At 44.7% G+C, this 14884-nt stretch overlaps 1 protein-coding gene across 3 annotated transcripts in view; it reads left to right on the forward strand.

Moving 5' to 3' along the window:
• ATP2A3 (ATPase sarcoplasmic/endoplasmic reticulum Ca2+ transporting 3) overlaps positions 1-14884 on the forward strand; it is a 136331-nt gene that overhangs the window by 84564 nt on the left and 36883 nt on the right. For all 3 annotated transcript variants that reach the window (XM_084650817.1, XM_084650818.1, XM_084650819.1), the window contains exon 9: positions 11006-11094. In XM_084650817.1, the coding sequence (XP_084506943.1) occupies positions 11006-11094 (89 nt within the window). The remainder of the gene's footprint in view (positions 1-11005; positions 11095-14884) is intronic.

Below are 14884 nucleotides of genomic sequence, written 5' to 3' on the forward strand. Positions count from 1 at the left end.
CCTAAGTTTTCAGGTGAAGCTGAGCGTCCACCCTCCACAATCACACTTTAAGGTGGGCACCAAAAGCTTGAGGCACCCAAAATCAATAGTCACGTCTGAAAATTTCAGACATGCATGCATAAGTCTTGCCCTAAGTTCCTGTAGCTACTCTGTTTATCTGCCTAGGCATTTATATAGCCCATATATATATAGCCTATATATTTATATAGCATATATATATCCTCACTGTCATGTTTGAGCACTTACCACCTTAGATATAACTGGCCAGGCAGTGTTCTTGTGTTATTCTAGATACGCCTCTGTCTGAGTTTTGCCAGTCGTAGGACACCCAAGTCGATCAGCCCTCTTAGCAAAGTCCTTATTGCACTGGTTCTTGAATACCATGCTAGGAGAGGCGGGCTACCTTCTGACTCGAGGAAGGACTAAAAAAATATTCTGCAGATGAGCAGACTTGGCTCTTTCACAATCTCATGGTCAATGGTTCTCTCAGATATCCTTCAGTGGTGCTGAGATACCATGACGATGAGACTAAGAACCAGAACAGATTCATAAGAACTTAAGAATGGCCACACTAGGTCAGACCAAAGGTCCATCTAGCCCAGTACCCTGTCTTCTGACAGTGGCCAATGCCAGGTGCTTCAGAGGGAATGAACAGAACAGGTAATCATCAAATGATCCATCCCCTGTTGCCCATTCCCAACTTTTGGCAAACTGAGGCTAGGGACACCATCCCAGCCCATCCTGGCTAATAGCCATTGATGGACCTATCCTCCTTGAACATATCTAGTTCTTTTTTGAACCCTGTTATAGTCTTGGCCTTCACAACATCCTCTGTCAAAGAGTTCCACAGGTTGACTGTATTGTGTGAAGAAATACTTCCTTTTGTTTGTTTTAAACCTGTTGCTTATTAATTTCATTTGGTGACTTCTAGTTCTTGTGTTATGAGAAGGAGTAAAGAACACTTCCTTATTTACTTTCTCCACACCAGTCATTATTTTATAGACCTCTATCATATCCCCCCTTAGTCATCTCTTTTCCAAGTTGAAAAGTCCCAGCCTTATTAAACTCTCCTCATATGGAAGCAATTCCATACCCCATATCATTTTGGTTGCCCTTTTCTGAACCTTTTCCAATTCCAATATTTTTTTTTGAGATGGGGTGATGACATCTGCACGCAGTATTCAAGATGTGGGTGTACCATTGATATATATGCAATATTATATTTTCTATCTTATCTATTCCTTTCCTAACGATTCCCAATGTTCCGTTAGCTTTTTTTGACTGCCGCCGCACATTGAGAGGATGTTTTCAGAGAACTATCCACAATGACTCCAAAATCTTTCTTGAGTGGTAACAGCTAATTTAGACCCCATCATTTCACATGTATAGTTGGAATTATGTTTTCCAGTGTGCATTCCATTGAATTTCAACTGCCATTTTGTTGCTCAGTCACCAGTTTTGTGAGATCCCTTTGTAACTTTGCAGTCTGCTTTGGATTTAATTATCTTCAGTAGTTTTGTATCATCTGCAAATTTTGCCACCTCACTGTTTCAGATCATTTATGAATATGTTGAACAATATTGGTCCCAGTAGAGACCCCAGGGAACACACTATTTACCCCTCTCCATGCTGAAAACTGACCATTTATTTTTACCCTTTGTTTCCTACCTTTTAACCAGTTACTGATCCATGAGAGGACCTTCCCTCTTATCCCATGATACCTTACTTTGGTTAAGAGCCTTTGGTGAGGGACCTTGTCAAAGGCTTTCTGAAAATCTAAGTACACTGTATCCACGGGATCTGCCTTGTCCATGTGCTTGTTGACCCCCTCAAAGAATACTAGTAGATTGAGGCATGATTTCCCTTTACAAAACCCATATTGACTCTTCCCCAACAAATCACGTTCATCTATGTGTTTGATAATTCTGTTCTTTACTATAATTTCAACCAATTTGCCCAGTACTGACATTAGGTTTATCAGCCTGTAATTGCCAGGATTGCCTCTGGAGCCTTTTTTAAAAATTGATGTCACATTAGCAATCCTCAAGTCATCTGGTACAGAAGCTGATTTAAATGATAGGTTACAAACTACAGTTAGTAGTTCTGCAATTTCACATTTGAGTTTCTTCAGAACTCTTGGGAGAATACCATCTAGTCCTGCTGACTTACTATTCAATTAATCAATTTGTTTCAAAACCTCCTCTGACACCTCAATCCTGGGATAGTTCCTCAGATTTGTCACCTAAAAAGAATGGCTCAGGTTTGGGAATCTCCCTCACATCCTCAGCCATGAACACTGATGCAAAGAATTCATTTAGTTTCTCTGCAATGGCCTTATTGTCCTTGAGTGCTCCTTTAGCATCTCGATCGTCCAGTGGCCCTACTGGTTGTTTAGCAGGTTTCCTGCTTCTGATGTACTTAAAAAAAAATTTGCTGTTACTTTTTGTGTCTTTGGCTAGCTGTTCTTCAAATTCTTTTTTGGCCTTCCTAGTTATATCTTTACACTTCACTTTCCAGAGTTTATGCTCCTTTCTATTTTCCTCAATAGGATTTAACTTCCACTTTTTAAAGGATGCCTTTTTACCTCTAACGGCTCCTTTTACTTTCTTGTTTAGCTATGGTGGCACTTTTTTGGTCTGTTACTATGTTTTAATTTGGGGTATACATTTAAACTGAGACTCTATTATGGTGTCTTTAAAAAGTTTCCATGCAGCTTGTAGGGATTTCACTTTTGGCATTGTGCCTTTTAATTTCTGCTTCACTAACTTCCTCATTTTTGCATAGTTTCCCTTTCTGAAATTAAATGCTACCATGGTGGGCTGCTTTGGTGTTTTTCACCCCACAGAGATGTTAAATTTTATTATGTTATGGTCACTATTACCAAGGAGTTCAGCTATTGGACCTCTTGGACCAGATCCTGTGCTCTACATAACACTAAATCAAGAAATGGCCTCTCCTTTTGTGGGTTCCAGAACTACCTGCTCCAAGAAGCAATAATTTAAGGTATCAAGATATTGTATTTCTGCATCCCATCCTGAGGTGACATGTACCCAGTCAATATGGGAATAGTTGAAATCCCCCGTTATTATTGAGTTTTTTATTTTTATAGCCTCTCTAATCTCCCTGACCATTTCACAGTCACTATCACCATCTTGGTCAGGTTATCGTCAAGAGCACCCCAAAAAAGAGAGGGGGGAAGATCTGATGAGCAATATTAAACATTTTGTAGCTTGTGCCTATTTAGTGGGATAGGGGCACTGAAGGTATTTCTCCTCTTTGCATTGTAGGAGCCTTCAGAAAGTCCATTTTAATTATTTGCTAGTTTAAAGGTTTAAAATCGACCCCTATGCCTGGGTGCCGTACTCTGTTTGAAACCAATACACAGTTCACAGAAACTGAAAATACTCATCACATGCTGCAGAAGTGGCTCTCGTTATTTAGTGTGGAAGTGCTGACATTGTACACTGGGTGGTCCACCTAACTATTCACATGCTTGTATGTCTCCCATCACTGCATTATCCAAGCACCTCAGAAAGCATATCCTTACAGCATCCCTGTGAGGTAGGGAAATATTCTTATTGTCTGTAACATGTGTGGGGAAATGAATGCACAAATAGATTAAATGACTTACCTAAGGTCACAGAACAAATCTGTGGCAGAGCAAAGAATTAAAACTGGGTTTCCTGGCTAGCAACCTAACTGAGCCATTCTTCCTGTCTACCAGCCAACAACTGAACCCAGATCCACCTGAGTACCAGCCAAGTATCTTAGCCACAAGACCATATTTCCTTGTCAATGAATACATGGTCCTTGCCTCAAGAGGTTTACAATCTGACAAGCGAGGAGCTCAATGAGAGACCAGGATGATGATGATAACTTAGGTTTTTTTAATTAAAACAATAGGGCTATTGATGGCACTGTATCAATGTGGGTTGATGAACTCTCCTGGGAGAAGTGGATTTTTCAGGAGGGATGTAAAAGGGGAGAATGGGAGCTAGCCCCTTGGGGTGGGGAGGTCATTGCTTAAATGGGTAAATGGAATCTTGGCCTGGGAGAATGTGAAGTTGAATCCTGCCTTCCTTGCCCACCCAAATGGTCCCACAGAAGCCAGTCAAATTAGCCACGTACTAAGGCAAGCAGAATACAGCCCTACTCATTCAGTGCTGTTTGCATATGTTCTGGGGGAAGCACGTACTGGATAAAAAGCCTTTGTATGCTTGTATGTTCAGTGCGGCATTGAGCTATGGCCATGGCTCAACATTCCCTACCCCAGAACATTAAGCCCACAGGGTCATTATTCCTTTCCATCATTAGCTGCTGAAAGGTTTCACAAGCTGTTTTTTCAACCCATGTGCAAATGATCGTTTGATGGCTTTCTCCATTTATCAACACCCTCCCGCATGTGCTCAGGGAGATCTGGAACATAAACCAGGCTTAGCCAGTGCTGACAGGCAGTCTACACAGAATGAAATCCAAGAGGAAGTAGCCTGGGATTTGTGGGAGAGAATGACGGGTACATATGCGAAGTTTATAAACACTGGCCTGTTGATGTTTGCCTTTGCTTCCTGATGTTTGAAGAACTCTTTGGTTTCTACAGGGGCTAGAAACATTTCAGTGACTAAGCTAAGAGTCTTGTAGGACAGGGGACTGAAACAGGACAGCTTAGGAACGATGTTGGCTGCTGCCTCTCTGAGCAGGCCTGGTCTATTTTGGGGCAAGGGAGGTTGGGAAACTCAGGAGAGCATCACAGCTTGCTGCATGAGGCAGGAAGGTTTGCACTAGGATTAATGCCATTGTAAAGCAGTAGAAAGCTGCAGATGGTTTCTTCTGATGAGTAAAGCTACCATGGTGGAGTAGGAAAGGGTTTGTGCTCATGTAATAAGTGAATATCTGTCATGTGTAGGAGCCCAGAGGCCAATTGCTAGGCTGTGGAGTTCCTTTCTTCTGGCGGAGCAAACTGAGGCCAGCCCCTGGTTATGATGCAGAACTCTGTCCCTATGGGCAGATGTTGCACTAATCGCTAAGCTGTGAATGCCTCGGGTCACTGTCTCCCCTCATCTGTTCATGAGCAAGTGGCTTAAAAATGTGGGGAAGGAGAAATTGTACGGTAACGTTGATGAGCTTTTAAAGTTCATCTAACAGCTGCCAGATGTCAGGGTTATGCTTTAGTTAGGTGAGCAACCAGCTGGGACAGAAGTGAAAATGAGCTGGGTGTTATGTAGGGTTAATCCTTACTGGATGCTAGTCCACTTGTCAAAACGACAGTACCAGACTATTGGACTTGACTGGTGGTGTCCCTGAATGGATGGTTAAGCAGGATAAGGTGTACTGGGGAAGTCTATATGCAACTTTTATCCTGTTGTGCTATACCCAGGCTGTACCACCAGTGACAATTCCCTCAATTCCCCCTAACCAGTTAGTGCGTGGGTGGGCAAATGTGCTGTTAAAGTGTTTCCACCTTGCCCAGGGCTGGACTTTTCCTGTTCTCTTTTGCTGATAATGTGTTAAGGTTACTGAGCCATAAAGTTGCTATTTTGAGCCTGGAGCTCTCGGGTTACTCATTTATTCAGCTTAACGCCTTGGAATAATGTGTCACAGAAAGCAAATAGCCTGACTGATGGAGAGGAACCAAAGATGAACTGTAAATACAGGTCCCTGTTTAGGAAGTCAGTCAGTCAGTTACCATCCTTCGGCACATTAGGGTACTCAGACAAAAAAGTCAATAGTGGAAGCAACGGATGTTATTCCAACCTCTCTCTAATGTACCCATACATAACAGGTATTGTGAAATCCAGCTAAACTGTGCCTGTGCAGGAAATAAAACGTAGGTCTTCCCACTCAAGAGTCCTGAGCCTCATGTAAACTGGTGGAATTGCCCTGGGGAAAAATCAGTGGTAGCTAACAAGGTCTGTTCCTCAAAGGACAGTGTTTCTAGCAAAATCAAATCATTTAAATGAGCAGAAAATTAATGAAAACTCCCCAGACTGGGCTTCAGACCATTCCTGTCACCCTGGGATTGGTGCTCTGCCTGCTCAGAGCCATCCTGATCCCAGTCTCTCAGGCAGCAGCCACTCTGGTGGACCTTTCTCCTTCCTTGACTCTTGAATCCCAGGATGAGTTTGCAGGGCTGGCAGCAATGTTCTAAACGCACTCATTCATGGTTAATAAGGAAACAACATCGCTATAATCATGGAAGCTCCTCTGTGCTATAGGCCACTAACTTCAGAGAGCAGAACTGCGCGTTAAGGGCTGCTCCTGCAAGCTCTGGGTGTGCAGAAATCCCAGTGAAATCAATAGGTGTGTAAATTTGGGTTCTGATAGAGCTGATTTTGGGGCATTGAACCTGAACCACCTCTACTTTCGACTCTGTGGAAGTTCAGATCAGGATCAGAACTTCCTGGCTCCGGCCCATTTCAAAACAGAAATGCCATTTTAAGACACAGCTTGAAAATAAATTAACCTCTAACTGTGTGTGGCCTAGGGCTTAGAGAGAAGTAGGTTGTACCTGTAGCAGCCAGTGTCCTTGAGCGCTGTATGATGGCTCCAGTTACCGCCACTGCTTCCCATTCAGGAACCATATTCCTTTGTCAAATGTTCCTTTACTTTGCCAAGTTTCCCTATAGTACTTCATAATTTGTTAAAATTAACACAGAAAATCACTAGAAACAAGGAAAATAATCCACAGTGGATAGGGGTGGGTGGGGAGCACCCTAATTTTGGAAGCATGTGTGATCATAATGCATAGTTATGTCTCTAATGCTGGTAGACCCCCATTGGCAAAGACAACTGGAGAAACATGATAGGACAGTTGTCAAGCTAACTTCAGTTGTGTGTGTTTGTGCGGATACCATAGTAAACAGACTTGTAAAACTAATGTAAATTGATAGCTCCTCTAATGGGCAAGTTGCTGCTGATGAGGTGGTGAGAGATGGGAAGCTATCGTTCTCATCAGAGTGATTTCACTCTGGAGGCAGAATCTTCTGCACATGGTTACAATGTGCTTCGGCCATTAGAAGCTCACTTGTTGCTTACATTGGCATGAATATAGCACGTGGTGAATGGTACTGGATTGAGAGCCGTGAAGACTGATGTCCTCTCTTACATAAGAGAGATGCCCCATGTAGCGATAGAGCAGGCTCTATTATAGTGCTGGAGGGGTGGATTGACCTGATGTTAGATGGTATGGCTGGACCAGAATTCCTTAGGTGTGTTCATCAATTTATGGTGTATTTTAAGCTTTCATTTAAAATAGTTTCCAGCCCTGAAGAAAAGTTTACAAAGGAGATCTTATGATGAGGTGCTATCTTCAGAGTCTGCAGAAAGCCTGAAACAACGAGCATTTTATTTAAATCTGATGCTAATGCTGAAACCTAATGATAGTGCAAATATCGTTAATTATTTTGCTGCTGAGCGGAGGACCTGAGTTCTGTTCTTTCTGACTGAAGTTCAGTGGGGCCAGGATGGTGTGTAGGATAGCGACAGTTGTGAAGTTATTTTGGCTGCCTGGCAACATGGACTGCAGGCTTGATAAGTGGCCTGAACGGATAATCTAATTCTAATCTAGCTTGCAAGTGCCTCTGTATCCTCTGATGAAATGTTGTTGTGTAACTTTGCTAAAGCAGCTCTTAGTAATTTGACCACAAGGTCTCTCTGGGCTTTCTACACAACATTGCGCTATTCCCTCACTTTTCTTTTCTGCAGTGACAGAAATACCTCGCTGCCTCAACTGCTAACTTCCACCGTCCTGGTATAATAATAATTTTATCCAGCCATCCCAGGATGTCTGTGCAGGGCCTGAAATTGGAGTCTCTCCATTAACTTCAGTAGCTTTGGTCAGGTCCATAGGGAATAGCCTGTGTAAGTTTGCAGCCCTGTCATGCAGCCTGGTAGGGTCATAGTGGTTTGTTTAGTTGGGTAGGGGAAGAAAACAGTTGCTCATTCATTCTCAGCACCTCTTCTTCACATGAATTAATCCTGTTGTAGAGCTGATTATTTTTTTCATAGATCTGGCCCTAGTTCTTAATGATTTGCTGGCTGAGAGGTGAAAACACCACTCGCCATGTGTGTGTTATCGTTCTTTTATGTTGCATATGGCCTTGTAGACTCTACTCTGGTTTACGAAGGGTGTGAGAAGAGGCTGCAGAGAGCTTTAGCCTGCATGACCATTCAGCTTGCCTTCAAGGGTCACCTGTGATCTGGCCGGCCAAGCCCAGGGCTGGGAGTCCAAAGACCCTGGGTTCTGGTCGCAACTCTGCCGTTGACGCACTGCATGACCATTGTCATCTAAACACTTTGCCTTAGCTTACTTAATCTGTAAAAATGTGCTTGCCCCCTTTTCCATGCACTTTGAGAACCTTGGATGAAAAACATGGTGTAAGTGCAAAGTCGTTATACATGAAGTAATATAGATTCATTAGTTCTTCCACTGTGGTCCACAGAGCACTTACCTATTGTACAAGGAGAGCTGGCTAGTCACAAAGCTTTAGCATCTCCTTGTTTCCAATGCTAAACTGCATAAAAAGACATCTGAAAATACATTCCTGCTATTAGCTGTATTAAAGTAGCATGCAGAGGCCCACCAGCAATCGAGACTCCCATTGTGCTAAGTGCTGTACAGACACATATTAAGAGACCATCTCCCTGCCCTGCAGAGATTTTAATCTAAATAGACAAAGGATTGTTGCATGAGGGAGGGTGTGTGTGTGTGTGTGTGAGACTTGTCCAGTCCCCTAGGAAGTCAGGTCTCCTAACTCCCTGTCCACTAGACCAGTGGTGGGCAAACTTTTTGGCCCGATGGCCACATCGGGGTGCGAAACTGTATGGAGGGCCGGGTAGGGAAGGCTGTGCTTCCCCAGACAGCCTGGCCCCCTCCCACTTCCCGCTCCCTCCCCCCTCAGAACCCCTCCCCCACTCCTTGTCCCCTGACCGCCCCCTCCCGGGACCCCCGCCCCTAACCATCCCCCGGGACTCCACCCCCTATCCAATCCCCCCCATTCCTCATCCCCTGCCCTATCCAACCGCCCCGTTACCTGACTGCTCCTTGGGATCCTCTGCCCCTTATCCAACCCCCCGGCCCCCTTACCTTGCTGCTCAGAGCAGCTTGTCTGGAGCCGCACCGCCCGGCCGGAGCCAGACACGCTGCCCTGCATGAGCGCGCAGCCCCGCTATCCAGAGTGCTGCCCGCTCGGCGGTGTGACTGCGGTGGAGGGGGAACGGCAGGGGAGGGGCCGGGGGCTAGCTTCCCCTGCAGGGAGCTCAGGGGCCAGGCAGGACGGTCCTGCGGGCTGTAGTTTGCCCACCTCTGCACTAGACCATTCTGCCTCTGCTCACTTTCTGATGATGCTCTGTTCAAGCAAGCAATTGCTGTAGTGCTAATGGTGATGTCATGGGAGTGTGAACGAGAGGAGTGCAGAGCCCATGCAGTCTATCAACAGGAGGAGAGGTGGGTCCACAAGACCACCTACGTATTAAGCTGTGCTGCACACTATGAAAGCATTTGAGCACCGCTGCTATAGTTGAAACCATTCCATGTATTGGGTGTTCAAAAAGCCTTTGGCTGGTTCATTGTAACCAAGGGGATGGGGTCTTACCTCACCGGCTTCTTGGTCTCATCCACCTCCTTTGTCTTATCATTTAGATTGTCAGCTCTCTGGGCCAGGGAATGTCATTTGCCATATGTTTGTACAGTATCTAGCACAATGGGGCTGTGGCCTTCTTGACCTCTAGATGCTACTGCAATATAACTGTTAAGACTAATAATTTAAAAGGTGAAGTCATACAAGAAGCACAAATGGAACAACTTGTGCGTGTGTGTTTGTCTATGGAGTTCTTTGAGAATAGAAAGTATTATAAGTGGTTTAGAAATTCAGGCTCCTGCCTCTGCCAGTGTTGGTGGCAGGAGCTATCCCTGGCTTACTGCTTTTCCCCTTCCCCTGTCTTACAAGTGAGTCTCAGACACAGTCCAAATAAACAGTGATTTCCTTAAGATCTCCTCTCCGGGCTCCTCCCCCCGCCCCACCCCTTTTTTTTAAAAATGAAGCATTTTCCTGTTTGACATCTTGGTGGTGGTTACCAGGAGGTGGCGCTGCTCCCCAGTGATGCTGAGGTCAAGAGAACGCTTTTAGTTACGTGATTTTTTTCTCGAATGCAAATCATAAATAACGATCAAGGCAAAGCGAGCATCAACAAACCCTCTAGCAAGTCAGTGCAAGGAGAAAAGGACGCCACCGATCTTAAACTCAGCAGCTGACACTGAAAAGCATTTGCTGGAGCGGGCAGGAGATTTTGAGAGGTTAGGGTTTTTTGCTGTTGCTACATCAGGGAGGGGGAAGTTGGAAGGAGTTTGAAAGACAAAAGTTAGTAAGAATAGAATGTGTGGGCCTCTTACAACTTCCCAGGGTTTTATTAACAGCTGTCACATTCACACAGCATAGTGGTGGGCTGTAATCCCTGCTTATTAGCAGCACGAGCTGATGGCCAACAGCCCCCTTGGAAAGAGGCAGCACAAAGGGATCTTCACCACAGTTGTTTCCTGCTGTGGCTCTTACCCCATCTGAGCTGGCTGCTCTGAGAGGCTTCCCCAGGGCTGTGTGTTTTCCAGAGCAGCTTGGACAAGCTGCATGCCAGACCAGAAGCCATAACCCTCTCCTTCCCCACTCCAAGAAAAATATGGACAGCTCCTTAGAAGCTGGCTCTGTAGCTGCCCTTGGATTGGGGGGGGGGGGGGGGAGAGAGCGAGCAAGCTAGAGGAGATGAACATGAAAAAGGCAGGGTATGGCTGGAAGGACTTAGAAGCTGCCAGAAACTGAGTGGGCATTTCTTAGCCCCCTGAGGAGAGCACTGATGTATGCGTGGTATTGGTGGGATGCTGGCTAGAGAGGACAGGGTTGCCTCTACCCTTAGCAGAGCTGGCTAGTGAATAAAAAATGATCATATGGCTGCTTAAAGGCTATGGCTCTGGTGCATAAAGTTCCTAATATTGTGTGTCTCTCTCTGATTCCTGCAGATGTTTATTATTGAGAAGATTGAGGGGATCCACTGCAGCCTACATGAGTTCAGTATCACAGGCTCCACCTATACCCCGGAGGGAGAGATGTGAGTACTGACGCCTGGGGCAGACCAGGGTTGGGCTATGCAGAGTTTTTAGCAACTCCCTGGTGCTGAGCAACTGGTAGTCTCTGTGCAAAACTTGTTTTCTTGTTTTTCTTGTGTGGCCTAGTGGATAGAGGACTGGACTGGGATTCAGAAGAACTAGGTTCTATTCCCAGCTTTGCCACTAGCCTGCTAGGTGACCTTGGGCAAGTCACTTCACCTATCTGCACATCAGTTTCCCCATCTGTAAAATAAGGATAATGATATTGACCTCCTTTGTAAAACACTTTGAGATCTACTGAAGAAAAGCCATAAATATGAGCTGGGTATTCTTCTTCTTATTATTATTAATGCAAAGAGCTTTCCATGTAGTATAGCGAAGTGAGACACTCTGATTGCGCCCGTAAATGCGGCCCTGGATGCAGAGTAAATGGGAAGGATGATCTTGTGGCTAATTTGTTGGCCCAGAACTTGGGACCAATTCCTGGGTTCAGTTCCTAGCTCTGCCACAGATTCTCTAGGACCTTAGTCAAGTCCTTAGTCTCTCTGAGCCTCAGTTCCCCATCTATAAAATAAGGATAATACTATTTCCTTTCTCTGATCCTTTATCTCTTGCCTATTTAGACTATAAGCTCTTCAGAGGAAGGGCTCTTTCTTACAATGTATATGTGCAACATCTAGCACAGTGGGGCTCTGATATCAGTCAGGGCTGCCACATTCTACCTTAATAAATAATCATCATCATCTAATGACTCGTGATGATCCAGAGAGGTTAGTACAGCAGGAAACATCAAGTGGTATGGAACAATTTCATGATGAATGAGGTTTTCCATAGTGTGTGGGGTTTTTATTGTTTCAAATTTCTGAGTTTAAGCCATTATAGTAACAATTGGTCACCACTGCTTCCCCCAGCATGTGGGACAAAACTAGAAACATAATGTGGGGCTGTTTGTTTTAGGAGACAGCATGGTCGAATGGCTCATGCAGCAGACTGAGAATCAATAGCCTGAGTTCTGTTCCTGGTTCTGCCATTGACCGTCACTTTCCACCTCCATCCCTCATAGTCCTCACCTGTAAAACAGAGATAATAAATTCTTCACACGTGTCCTGAGGCTTGGCAGATGGATTGGGATCTCAGCAAGGGACAGTCGAGAGGGCACTGCATGGTCTTCCTTATCAAGGTGCCAGTTCAGCCAAGCACATGAGTAATTCCATTGACATGCTGCAGGATACAGCTGGGCTTTGCTGAACATGAGGCCCCAAGATTGGAGCTGGGGAGAGCCAACGAGTCTTCACCATTCTGTTCTATCATTATTATATGTTGTTGATAGAGTAACTTTTTGCTCAGTACTTATTTATTCCACTTGTCTTGAAATGAGAACTGTCAGAGTTTGATGTGTTTGTGCCACAAGGGTTTCTAGCTGCTGCTTCTAGAAGTACTTTTGTGTCCTCTTCTGCAGTAAGATTTTGTAGCCTATTTAGAGCCAGGCTCATTGAGTCAGGCTAGATGTTCTTACACCTCCTTCCATGTCCCAGAACCTTAGTGAGACTCCTTTTTATTTTCTCCAATGTTGGAAACATTCCAGTGTTGCATCAGACTGCACGTGAGAATGCTATAATCTTCCACTTCCTATGTTGATACCAATAGATTCTGTATACAGGGCGAAATCCACCCCAAGGCAGTGAACCTGCACTAGGCCATATGAGACCATCTACAATCACATAAGCTCCGATATTAAGGGCTTAGCTTGTACATAGGGCATTGTGTGGGCCCTCTGGATGGTGTGAATTTCACCTGGAATATCTAATATTATTAAACGTTATTAAGGTTCCACATGGGATACAGTTTGTATTAAGGGACCATGGGAGTGCAGCATGGAAACGCAAGCAAGTGGACATCAAAAACGTGATTGATCAGTGTTCTTGTTTACATCAACATCCTGTACACACAGCACATCACACTGTGGGGAGTGAGTCATCTAGCGTGTCATCACATCAGGCAACCTAATGCAGTTTGACTGACCCTCCCGCCCTTCGTCTCTCTGAGCTGAGAAATATGCATAATACAGACTTCACTACCAAGTGCACCTAACTTCATGTTAAGAGGTGTTAAATAGATTTGAGCAAACTCTTTGCTTTCATCCTGATGCATGCATAATAAGCTGCCTGTGGGATAATGCCCTATGAAAACATGATCATGCTGGTAGTTTAGGTTCAGCTGGAGAGCAGTATGTCACTTGGAAGCTCCTTTAATTAAGACTCGGTGGTGAGGTACATAACTCTGAGCTTTTACTACTCTATCCCCATCTTGTGAGAGTCACATGGCATTCATTAGACTCCCAGTACTCCCTTTCTGCTATGTACTGTGCTCATTGTAAAACCTGGGAAGGATTTTCTGGGGCCAAATCACTTCGGGCTGCTGCTCACCAGCCCTGATCAGGAATAGGGAGCGGATCTCCTCGGAATGTTACTGGGAAACTAATCAATGCGTCAGAAAAGCAATCCGCAGGAGATAGTGTACTTGGGGGGCCGCTCTGAATTTAAACTAGAAGTGGGTGAAAAGCTCAGTGCGGATGGCCTGGTGGCTGAAGTACAGGACTGGGAGTCAGTAGATCTGTTCCAGATCATTTGCTTTTTGACTGCTGAAAAGTCACCCAGCCTCTCTGTGTCTCTCTTCCCCCATGTGTTAACTGAGTATAACACATCCCAAGCTCATAGGCTTAAACCTTGGATAGAAGGTTCAATAGAAAATTATGAGCCAAGTCCTCGGTTGGTGTAAATCAATGTAACTCCACTAACTTCAAGCTCTGCTGATTTACACCCACTGAGGATCCTGTGTAGCTATCCACGCCTTAAATTGCAGGACCTGTTTGTCTTTTCGAGGACCAATTTACAACAAAGCATCTAATGGGAATCTGCACTTGGCACGGGATGATTTTTGTCGCCTTGTCTTTTTTAGCCCCTTCCTGCCAGCTCCATCACTCCTATTCACTTAATAACATATTAGTAATTAAATGCACAAAATCCACCTCCAGTCCTCCTCAAGCTGTCTGGAATGAAATACTTTGAGGAACAGCTTTCTGACCAAGAACTCACAGGACTGGTGCTGTGAGGATCTCTGGAGCCCTGTATTTAGTTCTGATTAGTTGTCTTTGTGGCTATCTTGTCCATAGGGAGCATTCAGTTCCCTTCTGCAACTCTTTAAAATACTCTTGCTTCCATTCAAAAAATGACTCTAATGGCCATATCCGTACTAAATGTCTGTGTAGATGATTCTTGTCCTTCCATTGTCTGAGCAATCAGACCTGTGGGCCTGACTCTTACTTCAGTCACAGGAGTCTTGCATTGATGTAATTCTGCGGACCCCAAAAGAGTTATATGGGGTTTACACCAGAATGAGAATGAAGAAAATCAGTCTGAAGAGATCCAGTTTGGCATATAGACTCCGGTGGGGGTGGTTTAGAAACACTACAGACAGATTTGGTCCTGTGGGATTCCTTGTATTTTACCAATTTCCGGTGAGATAAATGTAGATGAGTCCACCTAAAGGTTTTGCTGAATGAATTTTCAAGCAGTGTTGTGGGGTGGGAGAAAGGAAGTGTTAATACCCCCATTTGACAGATGGGGGAATGTAAGGACACAGAGTAAGTGACTTGTCCAAAGCTCACAAGGAATCTGTGGCAGAGCCAGGATCAGAACCTGGATCTCCGGAGTCCCAGTCTAGTGCCTTATCCACCCTCCCTGTCAAACAAATGAGCAAACAATTCTGCTAAGAATGTGGTTTCATACTGTG

The sequence above is a fragment of the Lepidochelys olivacea genome, assembly GCF_965140295.1.
Source record: "Lepidochelys olivacea isolate rLepOli2 genome assembly, chromosome: 17".
NCBI lineage: Eukaryota > Metazoa > Chordata > Testudines > Cheloniidae > Lepidochelys > Lepidochelys olivacea.